The sequence below is a fragment of the Aegilops tauschii genome, chromosome 2 (assembly GCF_002575655.3).
Source record: "Aegilops tauschii subsp. strangulata cultivar AL8/78 chromosome 2, Aet v6.0, whole genome shotgun sequence".
Taxonomy (NCBI): domain Eukaryota; kingdom Viridiplantae; phylum Streptophyta; class Magnoliopsida; order Poales; family Poaceae; genus Aegilops; species Aegilops tauschii.
The window spans coordinates 408,960,260-408,974,443 of NC_053036.3; the positions used below are offsets into that span (position 1 = coordinate 408,960,260).

Genomic DNA, 14,184 nt, shown 5'->3' on the forward strand with positions numbered 1-14,184 from the left:
GGTGGCCACCAGGGGCAACTCTGGGCTGGCCTATCGGAAGTTTGGACAATCCGGTGTGCCCTGAGAACGAGATATGTGCAGCTCCTATCGGGATTTGTCGGCACATTCGGGCGGCTTTGCTGGTCTTGTTTTACCATTGTCGAGATGTCTTGTAAACCGGGATTCCGAGACTGATCGGGTCTTTCCGGGAGAAGGTTTATCCTTCGTTGACCGCGAGAGCTTATGATGGGCTAAGTTGGGACACCTCTGCAGGGTATTATCTTTCGAAAGTCGTGTCCGCGGTTATGAGGTAGATGGGAATTTGTTAATGTCCGGTTGTAGAGAACTTGTCACTTGACCCAATTAAAATACATCAACTGCGTGTGTAGCCGTGATGGTCTCTTCTCGGCGGAGTCCGGGAAGTGAACACGGTCTGAGTTATGTATGACGTAAGTAGGTGTTCAGGATCACTTCTTGGTCATTGCTAGATGACGACCGCTCCGTTGCTTCTCTTCTCGCTCTCTCTTGCGTATGTTAGCCACCATATATGCTTATTGCCGCTGCAGCTCCACCTCATTACACCATCCTTTCCTACAAGCTTAAATAGTCTTGATCTCGCGGGTGTGAGATTGCTGAGTCCTCGTGACTCACAGATTCTACCAAAACAGTTGCAGGTGCCGACGATGCCAGTGCAGATGATGGGGTCGATCTCAAGTGGGAGTTCGACGAGGAACGTGGTCGTTACTATGTGTCTTTTCCTGATGATCAGTAGTGGAGCCCAGTTGGGACGATCGGGGATCTAGCATTTGGGGTTATCTTATTTTCATCTGGTTTTTGACCGTAGTCGGTCTATATGTTTGTATTTTGGATGATGTATGAATTATATTTATGTATTGTGTGAAGTGGCGATTGTAAGCCAACTCTTTATCCCATTCTTGTTCATTACATGGGATTGTGTGAAGATGACCCTTCTTGCGACAAAACCACTATGCGGTTATGCCTCTAAGTCGTGCCTCGACACGTGGGAGATATAGCCGCATCGTGGGCGTTACAAGCTGCCCATAGGACAGTAGGCCCAGTTTACCATATATGCGGGACAGATCGCTTTACACGGAGATCCAACGACCAGCAACATCCAGATCGCAAAAACGGACGGCCGAAAACACAAATCGCTGTGAGGGCTCGCTTTAGGTGCGGTTATACTGTCCTTAATTTATCATTTTGGCGTGTTTTGAGAAGAAAAAACTATTCAGACTCATTCCCCACCCACTTCCCCATTTCAGGGGTTCTCATCCCATCCTATTCACCTCCAAATGTGTGAGGAACAAATATAGACTTTCCATCATTTCTCAAATATTGTTGATGACTCCTCGCCATCGCTGACTATCCGATTTCGACTGTCCATCACCGCTCGACATCGGCCTTCATTGTGCATTGCCTTCATTTTTTTGTCATCTTCCGTTCACCATCGCCAACAATCGTCGCTTGCCGCCGTCCGCCATTGTGATTATTTTTATTTCATTGGAAAAGGAAATAGACAGAGAGGATTTGGTTGGAATACCATGTAAAAAAGAGGGCCTCAAATAGAGAATGAGAACCCCAAATGGTGTTTAGCGTAGCCGCAAAAAACAACAAATGGTGTTTAGCGAATAATGTGAGGTTATGTTTTTCTTTGAGAAATTGGTTTTTTTTGTTTTTTGGGCTGGGCTTGACTTATGTTTTTTTTGGACAAGTTTGGACATATGGTTGAAGTTTCTCTAAAATCGCACATTGTACCAGGCCGACTGTCAGCAGATTGCAGAGATGGCACATTTCCGGCCCAACAATAGCGGCGACTGTGCAGCCTAAGCTCACATGTAACTCCTCATCAAATCAGTAGCACAGGCCATTACGGTGTACTCGATGTCTTGTTTCAAGCTCCCAAGGGGTTTATGTAATCATATAAAATCCATCATACGGAAATTTTGGTGGGGCTAAACAAGGACAGCGCAAACCAGCCCGGGTCTCATGGGACGTGATGACACGACCGAAAAACATGGGAGGACTCGGCTTTAAAGATCTTGAAGTTTTTAACCTGGCCCTCTTGGCAAGACAATCATGGTGGTTGATGCAAGAGTCAGACACGCTGAGTGCGAGGATCTTGAAGGCGTCCTACTATCCCAACAGCAGCATTCTTGATGCGGAGCTAGGGTCCAGGCCATCCCAGATATGGAGGGCGATACTCGAGGGACGTGACTTGCTGAAACAGGGCTTAATCAAGCGGATTAGTAATGGCCAGAGTACAAATATTTGGACCGACAACTGGATTCCTAAGGAGACAGCACCGAGACCGATCACCAGCCTTGTTGCGAACCCACCTGTAATGGTGTCTGAATTACTGTTGCCAGCCACGGCGACATGGAATGAACAACTGGTGCGGTCGGTGTTCTTACCGATAGATGCGGAGGCGATCTTGAAGTTACCCACATGCACTAACAACACGGAGGACTTCTAGGCCTGGTATCCGGACAGAAAGGGCAAGTTGTCGGTTGCTTCGGCTTATAAATTCTTGATCAAAACTAAGTTGCATCGGGAAGAATGGTTAGAGGGGAGAGGAGGATCATCTAATGTCCAGAGGGACGAAAAATGATGGAGCTCGCTGTGGAAAATGAAAGTACCGTTAAAGATAAGAATCTTTTTGTGGCGACTTGCACACCACTCTCTCCCTACGACTGATGTTCTCAAGCGGCGCAACATGTCAGTTCAGAATATATGCCCATTGTGCGGTTGTCTTGACTCTTGGAGACATGCCCTAGTATCATGCACCATGTCCAGGTGTATTTGGGCGTTGTCTGATGACGAGCTTGTCTCCCGTATGACAGCTAACGAGGAGCCCAATGCAAGGTTATGGCTATTTCAGCTTAGTGATGAGATGGATCATGACAATTTTACTCGGATGGCTGTCACACTTTGGTCGGTTTGGTCCGTGAGAAGAAAGGCAGTTTATGAATCTATCTTCCAAAGTCCCCAACAAACTATCTACTTTGTGGAGAATTTTATCGCAAAGCTGGGACAGATTTCTAGCAGTCGAGTGCGCCATGAAGCAAGAGCTGCTTCAACAATCCCTCCAGAACGGTGGTTACCTCCACCCGCAGGTTGTGTGAAAATAGATGGTGATGGAGCAGTCGCTAGATCACGCCGTGGAGGAGCTGTGGCGACCCTGTGTAGAGACCAATCAGGACTTTACTTGGGTTCTTCGGTTGTGGTCTTCCAAGGAATTAATGATCCACTGATTCTGGAAACGTATGCTTATCGAGAAGCTCTAGCTCTTGCGGAGGATCTCGCCGTGCAAAATATTTTGGTGGCCTCAGACTGTCAAGAAGTGGTGAACGACATCAACAAAGGGACATGAGGTCCTAATGCTGCCATAGTACATGAAATATCGGGCTAATTTTTTTCAATAATACATTTTTTATAAAATTTGGAAAATAATATACGGTCTTGAGAAATTACACAAATAATACGGCGTCGGCTTCCTATAAGCCGACTGGTGCTAGTCGGCCAGCGGCAATCCGAATAGGGCCCAGTCGGCCACCAGTAAGCCGATTAGTGGCTGGGCCACCCGACGCACGGCCAGTCGGCCAGGTTGCATGCAGTCGGCCGAGGGGAGGCCGACAGGCCGGCCTATCGGCTTCAGGTAAGCCGATAAGTGGCTGAATGGATGGGGTGCTGCGTGTGTGATCGATGGATGGCTGCGTACGTGGGCTGATTGATTCCAATATTGTATGTGTGGGCTGATTGATTTCAGTATTGCATGGCCATGCATGCACGTGCAGATGCATGACAAAACCACCTACGATGCGTACTAGCACAGGATCATGACTTGGTACAGCACTACAGCCAGTGCGTACGCGCATGACCTGGCCGGGTTGTACGTGGTCCAGGACCTGGTGTAGTGGTGTATATACAATACATCGAATATGTGTACACCGACCGGCCGCATATGCATACGCGAGTACCCGAATACCCGTATGCCTGACTAACCCATGGACTCGCACATATATATGAAATCAATCAGCCCACGCATGCCCACGCAGCCATCCATCGATCACACACGCAGCACCCCATCCATCCAGCCACTTATCGGCTTACCAGAAGCCGATTGGCCGGCCTATCGGCCTCTCCTTGGCCGACTGCATCCAACCTGGCCGACTGGCCGTGTGTCGGGTGGCCCAGCCACTAATCGGCTTACCGGTGGCCGACTGGGCCCTACTCGGCTTGCCACTGGCCGACTGGCTCCAGTCGGCATATAGGAGGCCGACGCCGTATTATTTATGTAATTTCTCAAAACCGTATATTATTTTTCAAATTTTATAAAAAATTGTATTATTTAAAAAAAATAGCAAATATCGGCTCGTCGTAATAGTTTTACTTCTAGTGCTTTCACTCATGAACGTAGAAACTTTAATTTTGAGGCTCACAAACTCGCCAAGTTCACTTGTAATTTTGGTGTTGGTCGGCATATTTGGTTGGACAATCCTCATGACCCAAACCTTATACCTATGACCTTTGCTTTTGGTTGAATAAAGATGGTGAGTTTCTTTAAAAAAAAACTCACATGTAACTGTACACTGCTTTCCCTCATCAGACCCCCCAAAAAAAAAAAATGTACACTGCTACTACGGCGTCACGGTTGGCTCGCGCGGAACGCCGCGGCAGAGCACACGAGATGGCGGCGGCTCTTCTCCGAGCAGCTCGTGCCTCGCGGCACCTCGCGCTCCCCCGCTCTATAGCCTCTAGCCCTAGCCAACTATCCTCCTCCTCCTCCTGCACCGCCTCCGCGGCGGAGACGCCGTCCCCTGCCGCCGCTGCGCCGGCCATCCCGGCAGACGTTGAAGACGCGGTCGTCGTCGTAGCCGAGGAGGACGACTTGAGGAGCCACATCTTCCGGCTGCGGCTGGCGAAGCGGAGCGCGACGGAGGCGCTCGAGAAGTGGGCCGGCAAGGGCCGCGCCGCCCCCGCGCCGGAGCTCCGCCGCATCGCCCGCGACCTCAGCCGCGCCCGCCGCTACAAGCACGCGCTCGAGGTTCGCGCACTCCCAGATCCCTGATCTCCTCTGATTGCGCTGCGTCGTTGGGGCAAGGGTTTCGTGCAGCGATTCGGTACAGATTTAAGTTATTATCTATGCAACGCAGTGCTACGATCTGTTTCTTCTTTGGTGATGAAATGTTGCCGATGTTTGATTTCTGTAGTTGAATTTTTTAGGTAGCCAATTTTTCTGTATGGAGATAGAAAGGAGTGGTTTTTTAACTGAGTTGTACTGCTGTTTAATAATTCTAATTAGGGATGGCCTATTTCCAAATTCCATGTCGCCTATTTCACGTTGGAATGTTGACCCTTTATCCGGCAGAAATAGGGTAGGTGCATATTTCAGAAATGTGTGCCACTTTCGGTTTAGGAATGTGTAAAGTTGCACACGATTTTTTGTGCAATTTGGCCAGCTTATAAGAAATATAGCCAATCTTTTATATAAAGTCTCCTTTCAAGTTATGCATCATTCTAGGAGTAGCATTTATGTTCTTTAGTGATCTTGGTTTGCAATTGCTGATTGGAATGGAGGCATAGAAACTCATGTAGTACTGAGTCATGAGGAGCTGTAACATGTAGTTTAGGGTCTTAATACTAGAAAGCTAGTTATTGTCAGATAAACATTTATCTCATGCACATGCTCTGCCATCTTATTGCCTAGTTAGTTAATCCATCTTTTTTGGATTTAACTACATGACGATCACTTTATCTTACTTGTTTGCAAACTCAGTGTGCCGAATGGATATCTGTTCTTGAGATGTTAGATTGAGCAGTTTTAACATGGTCCCTCTTACCTCCTCTTTTCACATGAGAGGTAAGAGTATATAATAGATCTGAGCCGTTGATTTCATTAAGTAGTGGGTCTTTATATTAGAAGAGTTTGTCCGTCCATGAAAGAGCTAGGCATTGAAATTTCACCTCGCTAAAGCTCAAAGCACGTATCTAAACAGTTCATTCTCTCTCTGCCCCATTGCATTGCTTGCTTATTCTGATACCTACAAAATGCTTACGAAAGGATCGAACAATTTTACACTGGCTGCTTTATTTCTCCTTCAAGAAAAACAAGGGAACAAAGGGCGAGAGCATTAGTTCTTAACTTTGGGTTTTGCAGGTAGCAGAGTGGATGAAGACACATCATGAGTCTGATTTATCTGAGAACGACTATGGGGTGCGCATTGACTTGATTACAAAAGTTTTTGGCGCTACTGCAGCCGAAGATTTTTTTGAGAAGCTTCCACCTGCAGCCAAATCACTCGAAGCATATACTGCACTCCTCCATTCATATGCTCGATCAAAGATGATAGACAAAGCCGAGAGGCTGTTTCAGAGAATGAAGGATGCAGACCTACCTATTGATGTCCTGGTCTACAATGAAATGATGACCTTGTATATTTCTGTCGGCGAGCTTGATAAGGTTCCAACTCTTGCTGAGGAATTGAAGAGGCAAAATGTTTCTCCAGACCTATTCACATACAACCTCCGGATCAGCGCGTCGGTTGCATCCATGGACCTAGAGGTCTTCAGAGGAATTCTTGATGAGATGTCAAAAGATCCGAACTCCAACGAAGGATGGACACTGTACCGAAACCTCGCCAGTATCTACGTCGATGCCAGCCAGCTTGTTAGCTCGGGGAATTCGCTGGTGGAAGCGGAGGTGAAGATTAGCCAGAGGGAGTGGATAACCTACGATCTCCTCGTCATCTTGCAGACCGGTCTGGGCAACCTGGACAGGGTAAAGGACATATGGAAATCGATGCAGATGACCGCCCAGAGGATGACCAGCCGGAACTACGTCTGCGTGCTCTCCGCCTATCTGATGTGCGGGCAGTTGAAGGATGCCGCGGAGGTCGTCGACCAGTGGCAGCGATCGAAAGTCCCAGAGTTCGACATCTCCGCCTGCAACAGGCTGTTTGATGCTCTTCTCGCTGTCGGCTTCACTGACACTGCGGATAGCTTTAGAGAGCTGATGTTGCAGAAGAGCTGTATACTGTCGAACAGGGCAAGTGCGTGCTCCTGAGTGGCATGTTATGCCCTCTGTCGACAACAGCTGCTGCTGCTGAGTTTTGGTACGAGAATAATGGACTCTGGAACAGTTTATGCTTTATTTTGGCAAATACAATCTGACTATATTGTCAGGTCCAGCGCCGCATTATCGAAAGAACTATATTTTCAGGTCCAGCGTAACTAAGAGCATGCATGATTTTGCCACATGTGTGGCAGCGGTGTATGTTTATTGGTTGCTCCGCTGCCATAACCGAGCCATGTCACATTTGTACTCCTAGTAGCAGTTTGGCAGTTTTGCAAGCTTTGCTAAGCTGCGGCGACATTTTCTCGTGACGTGCCACGGTTCAACAGGAAAGGTGTGACGAAGTTGAGCAAGGAACGAACGTGCCTCAGGTGCCAACTACCCAGGTACTGTACGGCTAAATCTGAAGTTGGTAACTGACCGCACCCGTGTCATCCTGTGGCGCTCACGATCTGAGTGGCATATGATCGGTACAACTGCTCCACCCGGGGTAGGCGACATCACCTGATCGATCACACTTCAGCATGTTGTTCTCACGCTCCGCATCGTCGGCCAGGTGTTGCATGCACCGGCGAGACATGATTGTCCATGCCATATGAAAAACCAGTCGCGATCTAGATGAGCTTGTTTAAGGATTTCTTGGCGTCATTGGGCAATCCTCAGCTACCACACCCACCATTTTCCAAAAAACTGGAATGATACGTACTGTATTCTACAATTATGGCAAATTGTATGACATTTACGGTCGACACGATTATTAATAATCGCATCGCATTCAGTGTGATGGCAAAATCAGTAGTCAAAGCAGATCAATCTAGATGTAGAAACGTGAAGGGGGGCCTGTGGTGCATACAAGAGCAAAAGGCAAGTGTCCACTCGTCAGAAAATTTCTGCCCAAGAAAGAAAGAAAAGGTAGGTGCGAATTTCCCTCGGGATTTTAGGCGCCGCCGCCGCCGCTAACGTAGCCGCACGCCACACCGCCAGGCTCCAGCTGAGCTCTCTCTCTTGTAGAGCAGACCACCGCCTCACCTGCCAATTCTATGGTTGCGGTGATGGAGGTGCGTCCACACCTCCTCCTTGTCCTTCTTTGCCTCCTTGGCGCCGGCGCCGGCGCGGGGATGGCGCAGTCTTTGCCGCCGGCGCCGGTGCCGCAGTCCGGGGTGGCGGCGGCGCCGAGGCCCACGCCGTTCGGGCGCACCATGTCGACGGTCATCACCGTCGCCATCAGCGTCTTCTTCTTCCTGCTCTTCTTCTGCGCCTACATCAACCAGTGCCGCCTCGCCGAGAACGCCGCGCCGCAGGGGGCCAACGCCGCCGCGGCCGGGGCCGGGGCGTCCAGGAGGGGGAAGCGCGGGCTGGACCCGGCGGTGGTGGCCACGTTCCCGATCATGCAGTACAGGGAGATCAAGGAGCACAAGATCGGCAGGGGCGTGCTGGAGTGCGCCGTGTGCCTCACGGCGTTCGAGGAGGCCGACGACCTCCGGCTGCTGCCGCACTGCTCGCACGCCTTCCACCCCGAGTGCATCGACCCCTGGCTCGAGGCGCGGATCACGTGCCCGCTGTGCCGCGCCAACCTCGAGAAGCCGCCGCCGCCCGCCGTGGCGCCCCCGTCGCCCGAGCAGGTGGCGCGGCATCAGCCCTCGCCATCGCCGTCGCCGCCGCACGCCGTGGCGATACCGGTGCGGGAAGAGGAGGAGGAGGAGAGCGACGAGGACGACAGGAAGGAGGAGGCGATGGAGCTGGAGATGCTGCGCAGCGAGCGGCGGGCGGCGAGGCTGCCGAGATCGCACTCGACGGGGCACTCGCTCTTCGCGGCGTCTGCCGCCGCCGCCGAGCGGAGCGACCACGAGAGGTTCACGCTGCGGCTGCCGCACCACGTGAGGGAGCAGGTGCTGAGGTCGCGCCGCCTGCGCCACGCCACCAGCCTGATCGACTTCGCCGGAGCGAGCCCCGAGGGGAGCGTGCGCGGAGGCCGGCCCGCGGGCGGCAGCAGCCACGGCGGGCGGCGGTGGCAGGCGTTCCTGGCGAGGACGATGTCGTGGGCCCGAGGGGGAGGCGACGGGTCGGTGCGGAAGGGGTGGGACGGGTCCACTCGGAGGGGAAGGGACGACGCCGAGTCGAGCAGAAAGGGGGCCGCTTCGCCGGCGGCGGCGCGGCCATGATGAACTCCACACCGCCACCGGAACTGCAGTGCAGAGCTTGACTGTAAAAAATGCGTGTAATTTGATTTGCTTAATTTTTTAGTTGAGATATGGATAAATTTAATTTTTCGTGTTTTTAGCTAGGAATATGAATGTTTGCGTGTGCTCTCGTGAGGCTGAAGTTTTTTCTCGTTTCTTTGACTCTGGCGAAGTGAAACGTTTTGTTCGATGTGTGGATTCCTCCATAGGATAAAAAGCTTTGGCGAGGGGCAAGAATCGGAATGTTCACTTTTGGACTTTGTTCGCCGGCCTTTTAGTTGAAAAAGAATTCTATGAGACCAGGTCTCACGCGACACCCATACTGATGGATAACACGTGGCATTCACAAAGCACACGTGACCCACCCCCCATTTAAAATCAGGGAGAGAGAGATTAGATGCTTTGTGATTTATAAATGCCACGTGTCATTCATCAGAGCGGGCCTCACCTGCTAACCATGAGACCTGGTCTTATATAATTTTTTTCCTCGTTTCGCTTACAGATGAGATGACAGCCTCCCCTTTTGTCAAGAGATCAATTTTTGTTTAGTATGACTAATAATACAACTTTGGTTAAGAGACGGTGTTAGTGGGAGGAGCATTTGCATTTGCAAATCTCATTCTCGTGGCCGGCGAGGTGCAAGCGTGAGCCGTAAGGCAGAGCAGATTGCGCCGCTGGTGTGGTGATGGATGCCTCTTTAATCATTCCCGGTTTGTCCATCGTTCTTTGCGAGATTCCTGTTTTGGTTGGGCGTCGGTCGATCTTCCCTTTTTCTTCTCTTTTCCACTCCACTGTCTCCCTCATGGTCAATTTATTAGTAGTACTCCTGTGAATTGGAAGGAGGATTCATTCATGTGTAAAACAACTTGGGGGAGGCTCTTGTGCTTAAGAAATCAGCGGATAGGTTTGGCAGTACTGAAAAAAATATATGAGCGGATAAGAACGTGGCGTGGTTACCACGGGCACCGCCGCGTCCTGACCTGCGTACCGGCTGCGTCTGTGCTAGTAGTAGGAGGATCTAGCAGAGGGACCGAGCCGTGTGTTGTGGTCGTGGAGCGGTGCCGTGGTGGAAGACCCAAGGCGAAGGCGGCAACGGAAACGCACCACACGAGAAGCAACTAGATCATGCATTGCTCGTGAAGAACAGGGTGTATGTGTACGTAACCAAATGCGTTTCTGTAGCCGTCGCATCAGTGGCGAAGCCAGGAGTTCAAAGTTGTGATGTCAATCTAAAGTTGTGATGTCAAATGTAAATACTTAAGTGAAATTTTAATGATTTTTTGCTTGATCTATACTAATATATACATGTCTTGCCAAAATGTTGTGTAGTCACACGATAATTCATCCGGAGCCCGGGCTCAGCTGCTCCCGGTCAGTAAAAAATTCAAAACAAATACTAGAAAAATTGAAAAAATTCCAATTTTTTTTGTGTGGTAGATAATTTGATGCGTGAGGTCCGCATCAAATTTCAACTCATTTGGATATTTGAGTAGGTCTCGACAAAAAAGACAAATCGGGTCAAAACAGTTCATGAACAGTAAACTTTTTTACAGACCCCGATTTTGTCTTTTTTGCACAGACTTGCTCAAATGTCCAAACGAGTTGAATTTTTCAGCGAACCTCACGCATCTAATTATCTACCACACACAAAAAAATTGGAATTTTTTTAAAAAAATTGTATTTGTTTTGATTTTTTCTGTGAGCGTGGGTGCAGTTGAGTCCGGGTGTAGATTCGCCGCACTCTAGTCACATGACTACACAGCTAACCCATGGCACCGCCACTGCATCGCATGTGCTTGTTTCTCCTGCCGAGATGAATTTAGCAGCTGTTCTACGTTAAGAAAAACAAAAACAAGTGTAAGGCCATCTCCAATGCAGACCCTCGAACTGTATCGGCTGAGCGATCCGGACGCATTTTTTCCCGTAAAACAAAGAGAAAGTTGGGAGGCTTTGCCGGAGTCTGGACAACACGTACGTAGGACTCGACACTCCCGTCTCATTAAATCTCCCCTCCCGATCTCGTTTTCTTTCGATCCGTCCTTCTCCCTCTTGCTTTGCATCCACACCCTCCTCCGTCGATGTCGTCGTCGTACCTCTCCGGCCGGCACACATGCATTGCCGGACCTCCACAACCAGCACCGACGCGCCCGCTCGCCTTTCACGACGGCGTCGTCCACCACTCGTCCGTAGGCAGGTACACTCCACCCCTGTTGACGTCGTCCATGGCGATCACCACGCCCAGTAGGTGTTCGGTCAAATGTCATGTCTTTTTTAGTAAGAAGGATGGCAGGGTACTTGACCATGGAGGATGAGTTGTTCTGTGATATGTGATTGGCCGTATCCATGGATTTCCTAGACAGTAGCAGAGAGGCTCCCTTCTGGCAGCGCGTGCATGATTTGTTTCACGCACGAAAGCTCATTGCACCCTGCAACATGCACATCATCCATGATGGCATTGTGAGGCCGTTATCGTATCGATGGTACGCCATGCAGACCAACATCACCAAGTTTTATGGCACGTGTGATATGTTGGACGCAAGATAACCATTGCGCGTGGCAGCTGAAGAGATCTTAAGTTTTGCTTCTTCTTGCTCAACGTGTTGATTGATTGATTCATTCATTCAATGTTGCATTACATATTTTGTAGCCCACATTTAGGTACATACACTATTGGATGAAGATGAAAGTGCAGTATGTGTGGAACGACATGATCCATTAATGAAAAACTTGTTGAAAATTCGGATGAATTTAAACTATTGTTGTACTAGACATATATGCATGATCTGTGCTATTTTATACCTGTACTTTGATGAAATCTGCCGTATTTGTATGAATTTCATTCGTTTAGTTTAAACATTGGTTGAGATGTATGCGGCGACGTTGAATGGTCAGCTCTCGTATCCGTGTCCGTGGACGGATGCCGATAAATTTATAGGTCAACGTTGGAGATGCCGTGTTTGTATGAATTTCATTTGTTTTGTTTAAAAATTGGTTGGAATGTATGCGTCAACGTTGGCCCATGTCTACGGACTGGTCCTTTGTCCGTGGACGGATGCCGATAAATTTACAGGTCAATGTTGGAGACGCCTTGAGAGAAAGCACGATGATTCTTTTCCCTCTTCTGATATACGTATTGTTCTTCTTTCAGGGTGCATGACTTGCTTTTGGCATTGACAAGTCGAAATCGTTTAGATTAGACGGACAAAGTTACTCCTGCTAGTATACGAATCAAATGTCTTAATCATCAACGGTATACACCTTTTTCCATGGAATTGAATCGTCCCGTGCACACGACGGCCTGCCTCAACGCCGTGACTAGCATTGGTCAAACATAGGCAGCTTCCTCCCTGGTACAGCAGAACATGTTTGCAGAGCCAGGTCTGTTCTGCTGTTGTGCTACACGGGTACACAGCTAGTAATACGTGTGGCGACATGTTATGCACGGCCATATCGATGCAAATAAGCGTGGATTGGATTGTACTGGGGTAGCTCATTTCCAAAAGTCCAAGCAACTCATCACGCGGACATATGCCGTCCAGGCGTGCGTGCTCAACCCACCACAGTTGACATCGATCCAGCAACTGTCTGGCCCATTGACTAGGTAGACTTGGAGTTCGGTTGGCACTTGGCACCCAACAAAAAAGCACTCTCTGAAACGGACGAGCTGATCAGACTGCAATGAAACTGGCAAAGGGACCTTAAAAATAAACTGGCAAAGGGGAAGAAGATGCCCGAACCAAGAAATTAGACAGCCCTGAGCGGCTCTTCCAAGGGCAACTCCAACGGGTCGAGTTCGATTCGAAGCAAGTTGCATTTGAGCAAGTCCTGCGCCGAGTCTTTCTAGCCGCCGCCGTCTCCTCCTTCTCCACAAGAAAACTAGGGTTTCTGCCTTTCGCCGCCGCCGCAGGTCCACCTCCTCTCCTGTGGCCCTAGGGCCATGGGGTGCGGTGGATCTCGGCAAGGGCCGGCGGGAGGGCTTCGTTTTTAATCGTTTCTTTCAACTTTGTTAGGGTTTGTGTTTGCTCAGGAAGACGAGACGGCGGCGGCTCTCTGAAGATGGAATAAATGTTTCCCCGCCTTGCCCCCGTTTCGGCGGTGCGTCTAGCATCGTTGGTGGGCGTGTGGAGGTGTGTCTCTGGCAGATCTATCTTTGGTGGATTTGCTCGGATCTCGTCGTTGTTCGTCTACATTCGTGTGTCTTCGGATTGGATCTTTCTGATCTACGTTATTCTTCATCCGCGGCGGTTGCTGTTCTGGTGCGCTGGTCCTACGGGACCTTAGCACGACGACTTCCCGACTGTCTACTACAACAAGTTGTGCCCGACTCCGGCGATGGATGGGCGATGACGGCGGCGCGCCTTCGGCTCGCTTCAGTGCTGGTAGTCGTCGCTAGGTGGTCTACGGATCTGGATGTAATTTTTATTATTTCTGATATTCGTTGTACTGCCATGATTGAAGATGAATAGATCAGAAATTTTCTCGCAAAAAAAAAACTCCAACCGACCGGTCCAAAGAGACACACAATTCATCAGTTTGGATCGGCCAAGCGGACATCAAAGATTGGACGTGTGCACCGGCCCATAAATGCGCTCAACGCATTGGGCCGCATTTCAGATTTTTCACCTATTTGCCAATTACATATGTTTTCATTGCTATCAAAACTACGTCCGTACATTAATTTAAATAACATAATATGTAAAACATAGATGTAGTGGTCGTCGCCGTTGTCCTCGTCTGCGAGGTTGACGAAGACCGCAGCCGGCTACGGTATTACCGTCGAAGCGTGCGGCGGCGCAGCGGGCGCCTCTTGCTGCTTCGGTTGCTGCTGCTCAGCGCCACCCGCTCGGGTGTGCACGACACCCACTCTGACGTGCATGGGGCCATGGACGTCCACGACCACCAGTGGCCACGGCTCATACTCCAGCTCGGGCG

General features: G+C 49.8%; 2 protein-coding genes across 2 annotated transcripts; both read left to right on the forward strand.

The window, feature by feature from the left end:
* The first annotated feature begins 4,611 nt into the window (after positions 1–4,611).
* LOC109739419 (pentatricopeptide repeat-containing protein At5g09450, mitochondrial) lies at positions 4,612–7,230 on the forward strand. Its single transcript, XM_020298503.4, has 2 exons — positions 4,612–5,044; positions 6,158–7,230. The coding sequence occupies exons 1-2, from the start codon at positions 4,625–4,627 to the stop codon at positions 7,061–7,063; spliced, it is 1,326 nt and encodes a 441-aa protein (XP_020154092.1). The 5' UTR covers positions 4,612–4,624; the 3' UTR covers positions 7,064–7,230.
* Positions 7,231–7,950: 720 nt separating this feature from the next.
* LOC109739420 (E3 ubiquitin-protein ligase ATL6) lies at positions 7,951–9,442 on the forward strand. Its single transcript, XM_020298505.4, has one exon. It carries the CDS (start codon positions 8,113–8,115, stop codon positions 9,232–9,234), a length of 1,122 nt encoding a protein of 373 aa, XP_020154094.1. The 5' UTR covers positions 7,951–8,112; the 3' UTR covers positions 9,235–9,442.
* Positions 9,443–14,184: the final 4,742 nt, after the last annotated feature.